Source organism: Trachymyrmex cornetzi, unplaced genomic scaffold (assembly GCF_001594075.2).
Source record: "Trachymyrmex cornetzi isolate Tcor2-1 unplaced genomic scaffold, Tcor1.1 scaffold147, whole genome shotgun sequence".
Classification (NCBI taxonomy): Eukaryota; Metazoa; Arthropoda; class Insecta; order Hymenoptera; family Formicidae; genus Trachymyrmex; species Trachymyrmex cornetzi.
Genome location: NW_017296059.1, coordinates 2900627 through 2919243, shown reverse-complemented (window position 1 = coordinate 2919243; position 18617 = coordinate 2900627). Strand labels below are relative to the sequence as shown.

Below are 18617 nucleotides of genomic sequence, written 5' to 3'. Positions count from 1 at the left end.
TATATGGATTATACACAACCAATTGTGTCGGCTCTCATTAGCATTATCATTCTCTTTGTTAATCATTCCCTTTCTTCTACGAATAACACACACACATATAAAAATATACAATAAAACTTAGGATTAATTCATATGTTTTATGTAGATAATCATATGGTACCCTGTTTTTTATCATCTTTCTTTTGTACATAAATAAAAAAGATAATGTATGCTGTTGGTAGCAGCAAAAATAAAATAACGTTTTTTAAGAAAGATAGCAAAGAATACCAAATTTTATAGCAATCTAATTGAATAGCAGATTTCTTCTTATTATTAATTGTTTTTTTAGTATTTGATTTAACATTGGTCGAAGATTCGACCAACTCTTTGGCATTGCAAAGATTACTATTTTCCTTGTTAACATTACTGATATCATGTTTAAGTTGAGAATATAAAATAATACTATTGTCTGTTCGCGAGTCAACATCATGAGTGTTCTTATTCTTATCACTTTTATCCGTCATGTTTCTCTGTTTTAAAATATTAACGTTAGAAAATGCTGCCGGTAATGCGCAGTTATCTTGATCGATATCGTAGTCTTTAAAATTAAGACATTTTTTACAATCATTAACGCAAATGTTGATATAAGACTGGCAGCTAACATTGCTGTCAGTCCACTTTTCCCACGAATCGTCGATAGTTTGAGAGTCGAATTTGTTCGGGTTAAAAATATCTTTTTTACTCGTAGATTTTTTTTTCGCGAAGTCCTCGTAGTAATAATTATAATTCGTCAGTTGATTTTTCACGTCGTGTAGTTTATCTTTGCGAGGCGAATAATAAGTATTACAATGCGTATCTTTAGGGCTTGTTTTAATACGGAATGTACCAGACCAATGATATTTCTGAGTCTTCTTCTTGTTACTAATGGACCCTTTGATCCGTTGACTTTGATTGGCTCTTTGAATAGAACGCTCTGTTGTAAGCGTGCTTTTATTAATTGAATTCTTTCTAGCATTTTGACCAGTCGTCATGCTTTTCTTCTTGATAATGGATCTGACAGGCGTGCGAGGAAGAACATTCGAGTCCTCCTCGGTGTCATTCGAACTAAAATCACTTCCGAGCTCCATCTCATTCTTCCAGCGAGACATCAATGAATTCTCCGCGGTTGTATTTACTTCCAATGTGTTTAAAGTCTGCGTGTCGCTGTCCGTGTCGTCACTTATCACTATCATCGCGTTTGCCGGGCTGCTGTCTCTCCGATGATGATTTAACGTGACGATCGAATTTGCCTTAGTCTTACTGCGCGTATCTGTTATAAAATGCGATGCACTGTGATACCGGCAAGTACAACGTTTCGTACTTTTTAAGTTTTTACTATAAGTTACTGACGGAATAATCTCAATAAAAGCAACATGAATCGTCACTTAAGAAGATTCGATGCTTATCGCCACATGATGTATCTGAATTTTTACCACGAAAATCTGACGCTAAAAGCCCCATTAAATATCAATTTTTTATATTTGAAAATTTTTCTTGAAAGAAAGAAGACGTGCTTCTGTGACACATGGAAGAAACACGTTGAAATTGTGTATTACATTCTCCACTGAAGTGCACCGTCCAGCACAATATGGTGTAAGAGATTAAAGCAGTAACAAACGGAAAACTAATAGAAAAACGTAAATGTGCAAACAAAAATAAATTTGTCTTACCTTCTTGGTCATAATCCACTTCATGAGTCGCGCTGAACACACTGTGCGCGTCGTTAAGGAATTTAGTCGTATTATCCATGACCAGTTTGTGCGTGTCCAATACTTCTTCTTCAAGCATTTGCAGAGCTGATACTGCCTCGTGGAAAGTGTACAAATCTTGCGAAAGTTCACCTTCCTGTGAAGAAGTAAATCATTTTCATTACATTTAGATACATAATTTTTTCTTAACATTAATGAATAATATTTAATTACTATTATTTGATTTATAATTGTGGAATTTTATGATATGTTGTTAGGAGTTTGTAGAGAATCACTTACATTGAGAGATCGAAGCTGCGCTAAATCGCTATCCGACAATACACTGTTGTTTCCCTGTTCCTCAATCTTCATTCCCCGGTCATCATCAGTCGGTGAAGCTTTTATTTCGGTAGGATCAGTTGCCGCTAATTCTTTTACTCGATCTGCGTATCTCAACGTATTTAGAGAATGCTCGCAGGAACTCATTCCGGGACTAATCATCGCTATCTGTAAACGAATAACACCTGGTAAATTACCTATTTTTCTTTTGATATCTTTATTTCATGATAATATAACTATGAAACAATTTACCATGCAAGTTTTTGATTTTTCACCAATAAAACTGTCCCTTAATACTTGAGTCAGCTTGCTTGCTCTAAAAGGCAAATGCGTACCCTTACGGCTTAACGCGCGTATACATTCTTTTAATGCTAATAGAGATTTATTGATCTCTGCACCTTCCATTCCTAAAAATTTCAGTAACATTAGTTACGTCGTAAAATTAAAGAAGACGTAGATCATTAATTATAATCATTTCAGTTGTTGTTCAGAATTGATTATACATTTACTCACGAGTTTGCCTATTAGCAGATGACGTATCAGCACCCCTTTCATTACCGGCAAGATCGATGAGTGAGAACTTTCCGTGCACCTTATGTGTGCCCGGGATACGCGCTATTATTTGGAATACCGCGTGTGATCTCGAAGAATTAGAATTAGCGCTCGTCTGACCGCTCGTTCTGGCGCTGTTCCCGTGTTGTATTAACTTTAATACTTCGTCGCAAGTTTCTACAACCTTCTCCGTTAGTCCGACTATTTGCACCTATTGTTAGACACGAGAAAATCTCAAATTAAATTGCATTATCACGAATAATTTCCAATTGACTTAGGAATTTACTGATACATAATGAAAGATAGCCAATATATATGTACCAAAATAAATTAAAGATAAATATGTAATACTGAACATAAGCAATTGATATAAACTTTAATTAATAGTGATTATTTAAATATATGATTAATTAGTGATTAGACCCCCAATTAAAATTTCTTATTTCAATAAAGCGAACCTGCTGTTTGCCGTCCTCCAGAACTCTCAATTTCTCTTTGTCCGCCAAAAGATCGAACACTTTGCCAGAGTAGATTTCAAAGAAGCTAGCGGAAATGACCAGATTCAGGGGCCGATACTTGGCTAATTTGAGGCATTTGAACACGTCTTTGGCAACCATGGCGTAAATGCCCTTCTTGCAGTCCTGTGTTTTGCCATTAAAATCACCTCCCATTGTATGGGTTTTGCCGCTGCCAGTCTGACCGTAGGCGAAGCACGTGGCCATGCCACCCTCAAAGATCGTTTGCACCAGTGGTTTAGCCGTGTACTTGTAAACTATCTCGTTGTTACACGTCTCATCGAACGCATAATCAAATCTGAAGATCTGGTTCTCAAGATATTTCGTGAGATCGACTTTGGACTTCGGCTCATGCACTACCATCTGATCCTTACTGGGCACGCTGATCACGTCGATCTCCTTACGCGCATGCTCCTTCTTGTTAAGTGGACGTTTCCTCACGCACACAGTGATCTGATGATCCTCCACGGCGTCAGTCTCCCGCAACGGCCTAAATTCTATGCTGTTTTGGTATTCTCTGTAAAAATTAAACAAATAAATACAGTTAAACAATACAATTGATACATTATATTTCCAATCAATCACAAAACATTAAGTTTACAAATATTCCACAAAGATCAATAATTTATTCGAGGTATGTAATTCTGATTATATAACATTAAATGATATTTCTAAACAATATTATATTTTAGAATCAGTAGCAACCTTATCATGGCAAGGAACTCCCAATTTGGATTGCCTGGATCCAGATTCATTAGCGCTTCCTTCTCCTCCTTAAGTTCTGCTTGTCGTTGTCTCCTCTCTTCCCTGTTTTTCTTCAATCTCTCGACCTCCTTGACGACGTTGGACCGCCTACCCCGACCGTTCTCTACCTGGGCTTGTTGTTGCAGCTGCTGCTGTTGTTGCTGTTGCTGCTGCGCTTGTTTTTGTTGTCTATTCTGCACCGGAGTCATCAGGCATTGCGTGACGGTTGTCGTCGGTGTCGGCGGTATATTCTCGAGTTCCCGGCGTCCTGTGAGGCCGGAAACCGATTCGCCGTGACCGTTCACCGACGTGGTCGACGACATTATGTTCGTCGGTCGACCCGTTGGTCGTGACAATTGCCTATTCGAACCAGCTGAAATATTGGTATGAAGATTAATGGTGTCCGCACTGTCCTCTTTACTCTTGGCGATCGAACCAACTACGTCAAGATTAAAATCAGAAAGAAAATATAAATTATATCTTTGATCTCGCGTGATCTTTTCGTCCAATTCTTTTCACGCTGACGCCTCGAATCTGATCTTTTTTTTCTAATTACTATACTATATCAGTGGAAAAGAAAACCTAGGTTTCTGACGTTAGTGAAAAGAAACTACAAAAAATTTTTCAAGTTTTAAACACAGTTGTACTTTACCGTTCCTTTGCAAAGTGTGCGAAATCACCTTTACTTTCAGATTTACACTTATGTTTAATTCAAGATAAAATCGCGGGATTATTAGACATATATTTTCGCTGAGTTATACTGTTTAACAAAAAGTCATTGGTTCATATCTCGAAGTTTTTTTGCGCTGAACGATGACTAATTTCAAGCCAATTTTATTTCAGTTTACTCAAAACCTAAACTACAAACATTTTATAAAGGCATCGTATGCAAACGCGAAAAAATGTTTGTACTACTCTCTAAATTTTTTTGAGTAAAATCTTATTCCAAAAGAATTAAAACTACCACTATTTAAAAAAAAAATGATAAATTTGCACTCTTGAATAAGAGTGGCAGATTTTCACTCTTTTTTTTTGGAGTAAGATTTACTTAAAAAAAAGTGAGATTTTTTTCCCTTGGAATGAATCTCATTCCAAAAAAAAAAGAATGAAAATCTGCCACTCTTATTCAAGAGTGGAAATTTTTCATTCTTTTTCAATAGTGACAGTATTTTAACTCTTTTGGAGTGAGAGTTCATTCCCAAAAATCTAAAGAGTATGATACTTTTAAGAGAATCTAAGTATTCAATAGTATTATCACAGAATCTCTAACACGAGATTCACCACACGCATTACCGGCGTCATCGTCTTCGATTCGAAGTGTCAGGATCTGATTGTCATCGCCGGCGACGTCTGTACTTTTGCAATTGCTGATTTTATTTTTCCTTCGGAAGCAATAGGCGAGCGGGTCGAATCTCATGGTAGACGCGGCATACGCGAAATCTCGACGACTTTTAAGAATCGAGCCGTTCGTCGCAAGAGGCAAACGAGACCGACGTTCCACCGGGTGGTGCGCACTACCGAGGTAAATCGAACAGTGCTAGAGAGAGGAGGGTCAGCAGCAAAATACACCCCCTTAGCTTGGTCTACCACGTCGTACTGTAGGTTCCGTTGAGGTCCTTGCCCTTGCCTTGCATACGGCGCACGAATATCGATAGTCACGGCTCAGCCGTATACACGTGCAGCGAAGGCTCGTCGCTATTTGACTTTATCTGGGTGAAAAGACGACGTACATATACTCGACCAGGCGCGATGTCCCACAACGAAATTGACTTATCGAATGCCGAAAGTCCGACAGTCATTCACGCTTATCGACGCGTGAATCAAGAAGCATGTGGGAACTTATTCCGTGTTCACAAATCTCCCTTTTCAAACAAAGATCAGCGGAGTGGCGTGTAAGCGAAACGCATGCAATTAGTCTGGTTTCGTTAGATTTCTATATCCGTTTTATTTAGCGGTATAATTAAAACACGTGTTACACCGTCGCAATTAAAGCGGCCAAGAAATCTATTTCATGATGAAAATTTTTCAAAGTGCGAAAATACAGACATCGCCACACACGCGCGGAGTTTATTGTAAGCGTTACGATTTCACCGATAACGATGCTGCTTTAGCAAAGTGTAACGAGATAGCAAAGGATCGAAAGAATCCTCGTGGTTAACGTACCTTTCACTGGAATAGACGGCCTGGTGGAGTGCTGAAAATAAAGAAAACAGATTATGTTTAGCCATTTAAATTAAAGAGGTTGGTGGTGTTTCTTCGTGCAACGAAGAGAGGAGTGTTTGTCGACTTACAATCTAAGAAGTGCTGCAAATGAAAAATAATAAAACGGTGCTTCCTTCGAAGCCGGGTGTATAATACATCTTTTTGCCAATATATTCCGCCAGACACGTTCAGGACGCAAGAGATAAGAAAACGGTTCATATCGATCCGCCCGTTAATCACGCCCGCGCGTTCCTTTTACATATCGATCGCCGTATATAACGACACGGTTTTTGACCCAGTCACGGTGTAGAGCAATCGCGCTGAGCGATCTTCCATTCCGTTTCACGAAACTAAGCATTTCCGCGAACGAAAATGAAAGAATGCCGTGCGGCGAGTTCTCGCTGGTCGTCTACTGGATATCCGCTAAGTTGCCAGCTCAGCTAACTCGCCGAGATATCAACCTGTCGAGATCCCGTCGAATTCAAGCGAGTGCGAAATGAGTGAAAAGAAACGTTAGCGACTAGCGGTGCTCTGGTGGATGGGCACTTTGAGAAAAGCTGATATTTTTCACTCGTGATAGAGAAAAGGTGAAAGGTAGCGAACACTCCTTTAGCATCTTCTGTGCAAGAAAAGCTTTAGACACTGAATCCCAAAATTCATGCAGATCAAGAAAGTCTTTTGCAATTCAAACTACACATCATTTTTACCGGTCTTGAAAATAATATCTCAAAATAGTTATTTTTTTAATCCTTTGTGGATGGGCGATCTTATTTGAAGTCACACCTCTTTTTATTTTATAAATTGCTCGTTCGATTTTTATGAAACTTCTACAGGACAATGTTTTATTCGAATCTAAAGTAAAAAAATCAAAATGATGAATCCAATAAGGTGGACAGAATTTTTTTTAGATATTCTAATTATCTCGTAAAACTTAACTTTATAGAATTTTTAATTACAAAGTAACTTCAAGTTTTATTTTATTTGAAGCTGATCTATATTACACAAACAGATTTCCTGATTGATTTCCAAATTTATTTTCAAATTGACTTTTAAAAATAACTAATCATGACACTAAAGGCTTCTTCATTGGAAGTTACTATTTATTTGAATTTATACATTTTCAGATTATATTCAAACTCAGCGATAGCAAAAATTTTCTAAAATCGAATTCTACAAAGATAATTAAGATCATTTTTTAATTTTATAATTTTGAGGTCATCCGAGATAGGATTAAAAAATTTTAAGAAACCGAATTCAGCCACCTCACATACTCTTAGAAAACAAAATTTTCTTTAAGTTTCTTTATTAGAAAGCTTCCATCAAAGGTTTAAATAACATTAATTTTAATTTAAAACAGCTGCGAGCATGATAACGATTAAAAAATTAGTATTGATAGACATAATCAATTAGATAGAGTGTACTCAATTGGATAGAATTCAATGTTCACAAATTACATTTTATAAATAATTATTTAACTTCACATATATCTTCCAATATCATTTTGTGTCATGGCGTAATAAATTTCATGATCTTCTCCACTTGCATCAAACATTTATGACATATAAAACACCATGAAGTTGCGATATATCATTTTCTCATTCAATTATACAAAAGATATATATGTATGTTGGTTCTAATGAACAGTAATCATAAGATATCGTCTTTTGTGTGAAGAGTTAAATAAATAATTTTTCTAAAAATTAATTTATACACCGTATAATTCCCATATATAATTCCGTCATACACTATGAATCAAGAAATAAAACTCGCGAGATATCATAAATTTGTATCGTGTAAAAGCGAGCGATCTCGAAGATGCTAAGGTCCGTTCGGCGATCACGGAAGACTATTGCTGAGAGGGATGTTGCGGTTGTAGTTGTTGCGGTGATGGGGGGGGGGGAAGGTTGGTGCGCGTTACCGAGAGACGAGATGTGACTCGTACAGGAAGCGTTGCGGATGCGAGGCCGTTTCTCGTGGTGTGACCACCATGGCGTCCGAGCGAGCCCTCCTCTTGATTCTCCGACTCGTCGACTCCCTCGTCCTCCTCAGCTGAGGAGTCCGGCTCCTTACCGCAGATCGCGATCATGACCAGTTTTACGTAAATCAATCGGACGATTATACCCGTGGTCGATGGAGCCATCGAGGGAATCGATGAGAGGGAGAGTTGTCAAGAAAGACGGCAATTTTGCGGATGAGCGATGGCCGAGACGATGTGAGTTTCGTATTAGAGATCGGTTTGTTATCGATCGGTTTTGCCCGGGGGTGGTCGATGGTCCATCGTCGACACGAGGTCCGTGATTATGAGCAGCGTCCATGGAGGAAAAAAAAGATGTTACCATGTTAGTAGCGAAAATGACGCTGCGGACTTTGGCTTTTGTCGATCGACGTATTTACAGGCTTGGTAATTTCTTGAGGAAATTTACATTATTCTAAAATTACAAATGGATCCTTGGACATCCAAACCCAAATTGGATTGTTTAGGTCTAGTATTGGGATTCTGTAACTCTCGACAGTGATCTAGTTTCCACCGAAGCATCTAATACAGCGTAAAACCAACTTTAAGTCAGTGGAAATGCACTTGATTGTGCTCATTTCAGAAGCTCCCGCATTGATCCGTAAGATTTCTATTTCCAATAAAAATGATATTTTAAATTTGATCTGCATCAAAGTGGAAGTGAATTGAAGATTTCAGTGGAAACTAAACCAGTGTCAGATATCGTTACATTATCGTTGCATAGGTATTATATAAGATATTATATAAAAAAACTGCGTAATAATATCGACACTATCAATTATAAGTTACAGAATCCCTGTACTGCTGGGCTCCTCAAGTCCTCGAACCTTATCGAATCTATCGCCTTTCAATCTTTAATCAGAGGCTAACTTCGCTTCTGATAATGATCAAAATATATTTTTCTTAATATTTCAATTTTCATAAATGTATCCTTTTCCTTATAAACATACAAATGCAAGTTATTTTAGAAGCGATTTTAATAAATTTTATATATATATATAATGCATGGTGATTGTTGCATGTAGATACAAGTATTACTAATAAGGAAAGTTAAAACTACGCAATCACACATCTACGAACTGTTTAGGACAAACTTAGGAGCTATCTCAAAATGCCTTCGTCTAATTTTACAAGAATGAAAGAAGCAACAAACGCACGATGCAAATTTTGCAGCGGAAGTCGCAATTGTTTATCTTAGACGCGAGCTCCACGTGACGGGGAAGCCGGAGACCTGACGAGATCAGACTCCACGGTCATCGTCACGTCGGATTCGAAGGCTTGTAGTGGACCGATTACGAGTGACGGGGACTCCTACCTGAAAGACGTACAGGTACTGGAACATGCCTACCGCGGTGTAAACGCCACGAGACGCGGGATCGGATTATTCTTTCCATATTAGGAGCGAGGTTATTTCACGTAGTCCGGGCAACCGATAAACAATTCTGGCCAAGGCAGTCGATGATCGACCGCGAATTTACGCGGACGCGTTTCAAGACCCGCGCGGAATTCGACTCGCAAAGTGGCACGCGCACCGTCATTCACGGATCAACGTCTGAATGATTGCGAGACTTTCGCGAGAGTTGGCTTATCTAATAGTAGTACATGTACTACTCTGCTGATCTATCAAATGGATAAGTAAGTTCCTCCATAATCTAAAACCTGTTTGTATATTTTTTAAAATTAAAAGATTAATTAAGGAGAAAATTAAGATCTCCAATTTCCGTTATCTCGTGTCGTTAATTTTTTAATGTTTCTCTACAGGTGTGCTAATTTCACTTTTAGGAGACCTCCGAGATCTGAGATGAATAGAATGTGGAAGAGGAGCAGTTTCTACATCTTTTAAAATTTAATTGACAATTGAATCTACGCCTGACAATGGTCTAGAACGTACCATTCGACGTTTCATGCGTTTTGAAAAGAATCAATTTAACTACAAATACATACCCTTGCTTTTGAGGACGCCAACATGTGGTTGTTCATCACCTGCGGCAGTGCACACATACCGTCGTCTCGTGGTCCTATCTTCATTGCTTGCGGCAGCGCACATATAGTCTCGTTTCGTGGTCCCATTTTTTGATTCAGATCGCGATTCAAAGCAAGAATCGCGTCGATTTCGACCTGAAAAAAATATACAAATCGAAATAATTTTTAATTGCCAATTTCTTTTAATTACTTAATGCGCAATGAACATCAATTTCAAAGCAGAAGCGACATTATGGAAATTATCCGTTTCTTTAAGTCCAGTGAGGTTAATAAATTATACAATAAGTAAAGAAGAAATATTTGAATAAAAATACATAAAAATACATAAAAAATTCAATAGCTTGCAAATTACCTTTCGACGTGGAATAAAACTTTGCTGGGACATTTGTGTGTAATAATCTTGCACAATTAATTCCGCGATTAAAATGAGTAATTGTGGAAGAATAGAATCTTCAAAAAAAGTGCATTAACATAGAATGGATAATTAACGGGTTATCCTCTTGAATTCAACATTTAGTATTTATGTATAAAATGTAAAAAAAATTGTTGCCGGAATTCGCGAAAAAAAAACTGCAAAAAGAAATGTAAAATCATGAAGTAATATGATACTTTGTTCACGATCGGAAATTCACTTTCTCACGAGTCTCATTCTAGTATCGCGCGACTTTTTACAAAAGTCACGTTCGACCTGACCGGTTTGACTGACGGTAAATCTGCGGACTTGCGAGCCTGTCAGAAATAGATTCGCGCCCCCGTTAACGAACTAAACGTTAGCCCTGTGGCATTGCGTAAGCATTGCGGAATTGAAAATAGCCAAATAACCATGACCTACGGATGTAGAGAATTAAAATGTTGCACAGTTCAATGCAGCGAAATCGCGAGAGAAAGTTGCCCGTAGCGCAATTATTTTCCATAAACATGAGATAAAAGCACACCACTTGACACGTGTTCGAGGAAACATGCGTAGGCAACTGTATATAGTTTTTAAGTAAATTCTGCGAAAATGAGAAAGTCGCTATTGAGAAAAAATACTTCCAAATTATTTAAACAGAGGAATTCTCAAACTACATGTATTCTGTTTAATGTATAAAATTGTTAAAAATTAAAAAACACTAATGAATCATATCTTATCATTTGATAATATAAACATTATTTGTATTTATCTTAATTAATATCAGTTAATTTTAGTTTTACTTGATTTCAAAATATAGCTTTTACCCAACTCAAACTTGTGTCGCTCTATTTCTGAGTAATTAGAATAATTTATGAACGTGCACGCATTTACCTCTTTGCCTTTGGTTTCTCCTCTCTCGAACCATTCTACAGTTACGGTGCGCTGCTCTAAATTGATACCGGAGACAACTGCTGAGTGAACACGACCTGAAACAAGAATTGTTCATTACAATATATAAGGACTGCAGTAATGCGGTTATAATGATTACGCGAGTGTACGTGAATATCGTCATTTAAATAGTACCTAACAAAGCGTATTTTCTCTTCTCTAAATAGTTTACATTTTATGAATTAAATACATACAAAATAAATAGAAGAGCGCCAAATACGGTCAAGGCTGAATCTTGGTGCCTACATGGAAAAAACGATTTTGCTGATATATATATATATATATAAATTTAGGTAGATACAATCCGGAAGTAATTTTGTTGGACCATCAAAATTATTATGGAAAAATTTCAAGCATGATGAGCAAACTGCGAAAAATGTTGACAATCAATTTGAACATCCTACATAATTATTTTGATCATCCAATAAAATTATTTTCAGTTGTGCATCTAACTAAATTTTTAGATACTTCAGGAAAACCGTTCTTTCTATGTAATAATATTGAATTGTTAAATATTTTCCAGTTCTTCGAACCAACAAACTTGTAGTAATAAATTAGATTTAAGTTAAGTATAAATTATCAAAAGACTAATTCGACAATAACAGAGTCAAATTGAAAAAATGACAGTACATTTTTTTCATAAAATCAGTATTTCTTTTAACAATTTCGAAACGTATTTTTAATAAGATCAGGATTGAGACATTGCATTTCTAATTTTGCTTTATCAAATATTTTATGTGTACATAATTTTTAACGCGTAACAATGTACCGTTTTCCACGATCTCTGATTTATCGCTGTCGTTCTTGCTCGAATTCATTCTCTGTCGCAGTGGGGATGCAAGTCTGGGTATCATGGATCCCTCGCCCCGAATTGTCGTTGTTTTTCCGCCTCTTTCTTTTCCGCCCGCTTCTTCATCCTCGTACGGCCGAACCTCGAAACTGCACGAGTTCAATTTCCGCCGAATCTCGTTCCGCTCGTGAGACGCCGCGGTTCTCTTAAAACCAAATTTATTCGTCTCTTCATGGGCTTGCAGTTCTTCATTATTCACACAAGTTTCAGCGCGAGATCTTCCTTTGATCGGTGGAAGAATGTTTCTGTTGGTCCCTTTTTTCTTCGGAACGGCTCTCGTCTTCGACTTTTCTTGCTTCTCGTCGGAAAAATTAATTCTAGATGAAACTCTTTCATCGAACTTTTTATCGAAACACGATTCCAGGACCGCATCCAGTCTACTTTCGATTTCCGTCCAGGACGAATCTTCAGGTCCTCGGGATGGCACCGATCTCGGAATGGATTCGTCCAGATACTCCTCTTCATCGTGTTTTTTCTCATCCGAGATGCACTTGACTTGCTTTTCTGCCGTGCTCGATGCACTTCTCGAATACAGCATCGCATTGTTATAATAATCGATATCACATAGTTCTCGAACAGATTCCGCATTTGTTTCCGAGTCTTTGAGAGAATCCTTCTCGAAGCTCTCATGATCGTCACTGATTTGATAAGACGGTGAGCCATTGACCTCCGATGGATCGGTTCGATCAGTCGAAGCGATTTGATTTTTCGCGCAATCATTGAAGTAATTAACGATTTCTTCGTTCGTCCAGTCTTTTTCCGCGATTTCTTTTGATTGTTCATCCTGCGATTTGCGCAAAAACTCGTCGACGATGAACGGCAACTCTTTGCATGATCCTTTCTGCTTGGAATTCTTTTTAGATTTCTTGTTCTTTTTGCGCTTTCCGTCTTTCTTGATCTTTCTATTGTTGGAATTGCGCTTTGTGCCACAGACACAAAGAGATAACCAATCCATATTGATATATTTACAGCAAATAAAAAATATTGTATTTTTAAAGGAAAGTTTAAGCTATACTATTATTAGTAGTAACTTTCTTGATGTTAAAATATATTATGAAATATATTTATATATATTTATAACGTATATTTTATCTTCCGCAACAATTCTTTATAAACAAATTAATCTTAACACGCGTTTATCGTAATTAATCTATAATTAATTTACAATAAATTTGCATCAAAAAATTATAAAAGACGTTTAATACTATTATACGTCTGTTATCTTTTATCATCAATAATAATTCCATAAATTCCACAACGTATCAGTCCCATGTAAATCCTTGTTCTTCCCACGATATGTTAACAACTCCGATACAATTCTTGTGTTTTTCTCACGAATTCTCGTAGATTATACAGTTATAGTCATCCAGTAATATCCCAGTGTAACTAGCCTTGCTCCATTTACGTTGTTGAAGTCAATGAAGAGATTGGCACGATGTTCCCACTATTTCGTCATCGATAACAATTCGCTCGAACTTGGATATATTCTTGCTACCGCTGTATTTTGTGCGAGAGGTATCACTGAAAGTATATCGAATCGAAGACAACGGAGGACTGTAGACGACTCGCACGATCGATTCGTAGGGAACCTCTTCAGGAACGTGCAGGTTTAATCCCGGACAATGCCCGTCACGCACACGACGCCGCGGCGAAAATTCATGAAATTCTTCGTGGCACTCTGTTCCGATCTTTAAAAAGCGGAGACTTTTAGGCTCCGAAGACATCGTCGTTTTTTTCACTGTCTTCGAGCGCACGATCGCGGATTATCCTTCGGGAGCATATTCGCCCTAATGAACGTTCTTCGGGAACACAAAAATAAACACACTTACATGAACAATGTTCGGTATGTCTAATTTACGAGTTTACAAATAATATACAAGAGATGTCATGTGAATATAAAAAATTAATTTTTGAACATTGTCCATTCAATTTATTATTACTTTTTACCAATAGAGTAAATTTTATAATCTAAGTAATTATAATTATTTTATTTTATAAATAATCTGTTATCTAAATTATTTTATAAATAATCTTGTTTCTTTTGTGTCTTATTTTATAAATAATCTGTTTTATTTAAAAGAATAATATTTGGAGAAAAAAATTGCATTTTCTGTCATATATAAAGTTTCATCAGATTCTTTTCCTTAAATCCATTTTAGTGCAACATGATTTTGACTTTCTTAATCTCATAAAGTTTAAATTTCATTTTTCGTTGCACATGTAACTTGCAGACAGCCGGGCACGGTCATTACGAAGCGTGTGATGCGTAGTTAATAGAGCGAAACTGGGGCGGGATAATTAACGTCGCACCATAAAGTTCGCGCATTCGCAAGTTGGATGGATCGAGCGATCATCGGAAAAATCGGTGACGACGTATCCGTGATGTATCAGCGTCGCGCGGCGCGACTCGATCGACTGACAACGTTCACCGAGCAGCGTTTCATAAACGCATTTATTATGACTCCCAGAGCGAGTAATTTCGCCCGGTACGGGGCCCCCACCATATAAACAATTTCTCGGCCCGCCTTGATGAGTCCAGGCGTTATGCGCTATCGGTCACGATACCGATTCTGTCTGATTCCGCCCGACGAGACATACGCGAGTCATCCGACCAGAAAGAAACATTGCGGCAGTGCCGGTACCGTGTACGAATTAAATTGAGAAATTTAAGTTGTAGTTGTAAAATTAAAAAAAAATATTGTCTAAGCAATATTCTTATTTAGTTGAAGATAAAATTTTAAAAAAGACTCACATTTTGCAAAGCAGGGTGAAGATAATAAAGCCAAAATTAAAGTATACGATTTAAAAATAATTTATTACAAAAAGAAATATTTCCTCTCAATAATCTGAACATTTTTGTTGTATAATAAATTATTTTTATTATCGGCACCCTTAATTTTGCTCGTTTTTCGCTTTATCTTTACATAGTTCATAAATATAAGTAAATTCTTTTTTTAAATAATATATTCTCTAATCATCATAAAATCAGAAAAAAAATTCGCCGCGACTTGAATGCATGACGCTGTCTAAAAAAAATTATTACAAATTTATACGAAAATTATCACACGTTTATTTTGGATATAAAGTAAATTTCAGTTTATGCGTGTTTAGGATTATGAAGGTTAATGTCATGATCGATGGCATATAGATTGTTTTGCGGCACGACTCGCGGCACGAATGTCACTCGAGGAATCGATACAGAGCAGTCTCTGAGCGACTGTAATGCGGGAAATAATTCAGAGGCTATTTCGGAATGAGAGAAATCGTCTAAAGTCGCGGGCGGAATCGAGTAAACCGAGCGGTGGTCGAAGGTGAACTAACGCCGCGGTTGATTTGTGTCGTCAGTTGCAGCACGACGCTAATAAGAAGCATTAACGGCACCTCGTTAAAGATTAGACAGTACTGTGCGAATTTTCGCAACTGATTCTCCCAACTCGATAAGTGAGAAATAAGATCACAGAGGAATGGATGTCGATTTTAGGTATTTTTCGACGAATTTGAAGCAAATTTTTTTCAGCCAAGTGTGTTCTAATTATACATATATACAGAAAATAAATATTTGACGAGTTAGGATCTTCTATCAAATATAAGATTAATATAAATTTGCAAAAATTAATTTTAGACTGGAAAGAATTTGGTTACATTAATTGGAATGATAATTAAAATTGAATAAATCAGAATTTTCTGGTTAAATCTATTTTTTTTATAATTCTGGTCGAGATAATTAGAATTCTAATGATACGATTAAAATCTTCTGGCTCATCCATTTTCAAACATAAATTTTTCTCGGTGTACTGCATTAATTTTTTGTCAGCATTTTATGTTGTAATTTATTTCTGAAAAATTTGATTCTAGTGTTTCAATTCAAGACATTTTGTACGTTGTTGAATAATTTTATTTCAAGTCAGGATGCAGAAAATGTTAATAGATTCCTAGCTTCGAAAGAAAAATACATCTGGAGCCGCTTGATCGATCGCCGGCAATCTTTTATTCGGATGTATGTGACACTAGGTTTATCTAACATTTGCGATATGCAACTCGAAGCTCTCGGTGCGTGACCACACGGTACCAGCCCATATTTATTTACAGTGTACTCGGAAGTCGAGCCTTTCCTACACGCATGCAGACGATTGTTGCATCACGGAAACGCACTGTGCCCCTTCAACAGGTACGATCGCCATAAGCATTTCTTTCTCTTAAAAAAAAAGAATCTTAAATTTTGCATTAAATTTAAAGTGATTTTTTAACACTAGTTGCATAATTACACGCGTTCTCTAATTTAATAATTATTAAAACAATTTTTATATCAGATTATATAAAAATACATTAATACCTGTTTCTACCAATATAGATTAATTTTAATCTCAGTTCAACTAACTCTTCATCTTTTTCTAATTCTAAAAATTAAAAGAGTTAGTTGAAAAGATAAAAATTAATCTACATTGATAGAGGGCATAAATGTGCAAAATTCTTTTGAAAATGTTTAGCGGTCGTGCTCAAATAGTGATTCGACGATCCTGATTAATGTTAATCAACTACCTGTTTTCTAGCGCAATAAGCTATAATTTCCATGCATAATGCAGGATCAAAGTCGAGCCGGAAATAATAATAGAGATGATGATGCGATCGGCACGCGTCGCCATTCCGATTTCTATTCAAATGCATTTCGGTCTCGTCCCGATTGAACGAGGCCTTAAAACGCTTGGTTCGGGGGTCCAGCCACACACGGTCTATTAAACATTAAATTTAAGCAGCGGCTTCCTGCATCGCAGATCCGTCATGTGTAAAACGTGAGTGGAGAACGCTACATTATATCGTCGATATATAAAGCACAGATTCTAAAAAAATAATCTGTATTTGCGCGCCTATTGTGTGTACGCATCGATACTATTGATCGCGATCAACTTCTTCGCGAGATCGCCAAGTGAAATGAAAATGGAAAGCAACAAGATAAATCTCGTAAATCTAATCTCAACGATTAGAAACTAAACTAAGAAAAATGACGACCGCTGTACCATCGAAAGTAATCTCCAACTTAACACATTAATGTTCATTTCTATCAATGCAGATTAACTTTAATCTCGGTTTAACATTTATTCTTTATCTTTTTCTATAATTCTTAGAACTAGATTAAAGCTTTCTATATTGATAGAAATGAACATATAATTTTAATGATAACCTAGAAATGCACAAGCTTGAGAAAAAATAAATAATAGCAAAACTCTCAATAAAAGAATAACTAAATTAAGAATAAATAATTTAGTTGAGACAAATTAAAATTTCATGTTTTCGAGATAAAGATTAATTCAAGTTCTCAAGTCCGGCATATTGCTGCGAATGCTTCTCTGTTTATTGCATAAATAATAAATTTATACCGAAATCGATATACATATAGCTTATGTGTGTAGTATTTTGCGCACGTAAAGTCTTAATGGCTTCCGCGCACTGAAGTATCGAGCTGTATTCTTAATCGTCATCCTATCGCGGATTTTTGAGATCATGAATGCACGAAGTAACTGGGAACGATTGGAACCCGTGCTGGGTAGTATAGAAAACAGTGTAGAAAATTGAGAAACATCGAGCTGCATTCCTAATCGTCATCCTATCGCGAATTTTTGAGACCATGAATGTACAAAGTAACTGAGAACGACTGTAACCCATCCGCAGTATAGAAAACAGTGTAGAAAATTGAGTCATTAACCCGTGATGTATAATAAGAGTCCAGCGTGAGAATGAGCGAGCAAACGAACGAGTGGGTGAGCGTGTGAAAAAACGTACGAGTGAAAAGCAAAACGAGAGAATGAACATATGAAACCAGCAGTATAGTGTTGTAAAAATAAAAATGATTATAGTAAGAATAGCTCAAGTTCGTAAAGTAGCGCAAATCTAAATGCCGCAGAAATAAGGGAATAATAATTGATGACATTCTGTAATGTTTAAATTTGTGTATGACAAATTCTGTATCAATTATGCAAAACATCCTTGTTTTTTAATGAGATCTTCCATAACACATAAATATCAGTATTGAATTTATAATTCAATTTTAAATGTAATTTAAACCGAGAATCACTTTTTTATTAACCACATAATCTATTGATTATCTTGTAATCTTGTGTCGAATAAAGCTGTTGAGCTCTCAAAGCTGCTTTGCAACATCGCCATTTTCTCGAACAACTGTCACGATACACGGATATCTGAACACGATGCATCTAAAATACACCGAGAATTAGTGCGATTTCGTGTTGAGGCATTCACAATGTAGAAGGTACCAATGTAGTCGCGTGGGTGGAAGGAAGGAAAACGACGTAGTCGTTCTTTAGTTCCTAACGACGACACGAAAGACCGCCACTTTGCAGGAGAACACGAGCTT

At 36.7% G+C, this 18617-nt stretch overlaps 1 protein-coding gene across 8 annotated transcripts in view; it reads right to left on the bottom strand.

Annotated features, from left to right (window-relative positions):
• Window positions 1-18617, bottom strand: part of Klp10A (kinesin-like protein 10A) — a 42557-nt gene that overhangs the window by 4842 nt on the left and 19098 nt on the right. Inside the window, exons 1-12 of one of the 8 annotated variants that reach the window (XM_018502406.1) lie at window positions 12167-13236; window positions 11341-11435; window positions 10017-10190; window positions 8001-8123; window positions 6020-6050; window positions 3818-4229; window positions 3056-3629; window positions 2559-2808; window positions 2298-2452; window positions 2007-2213; window positions 1689-1863; window positions 115-1288 (exon numbers count right to left, since the gene is read on the bottom strand). In XM_018502406.1, the coding sequence (XP_018357908.1) occupies window positions 150-1288; window positions 1689-1863; window positions 2007-2213; window positions 2298-2452; window positions 2559-2808; window positions 3056-3629; window positions 3818-4229; window positions 6020-6050; window positions 8001-8123; window positions 10017-10190; window positions 11341-11435; window positions 12167-13202 (4371 nt within the window). In that variant the 5' untranslated portion in view covers window positions 13203-13236 and the 3' untranslated portion in view covers window positions 115-149. Of the gene's footprint in view, window positions 1-114; window positions 1289-1688; window positions 1864-2006; window positions 2214-2297; window positions 2453-2558; window positions 2809-3055; window positions 3630-3817; window positions 4230-6019; window positions 6051-7976; window positions 8124-9387; window positions 9670-10016; window positions 10191-10407; window positions 11090-11340; window positions 11436-12166; window positions 13237-18617 lie in introns of those variants that run through there. The other 7 variants (XM_018502408.1, XM_018502407.1, XM_018502410.1 and 4 more) reach the window with 7 other exon arrangements.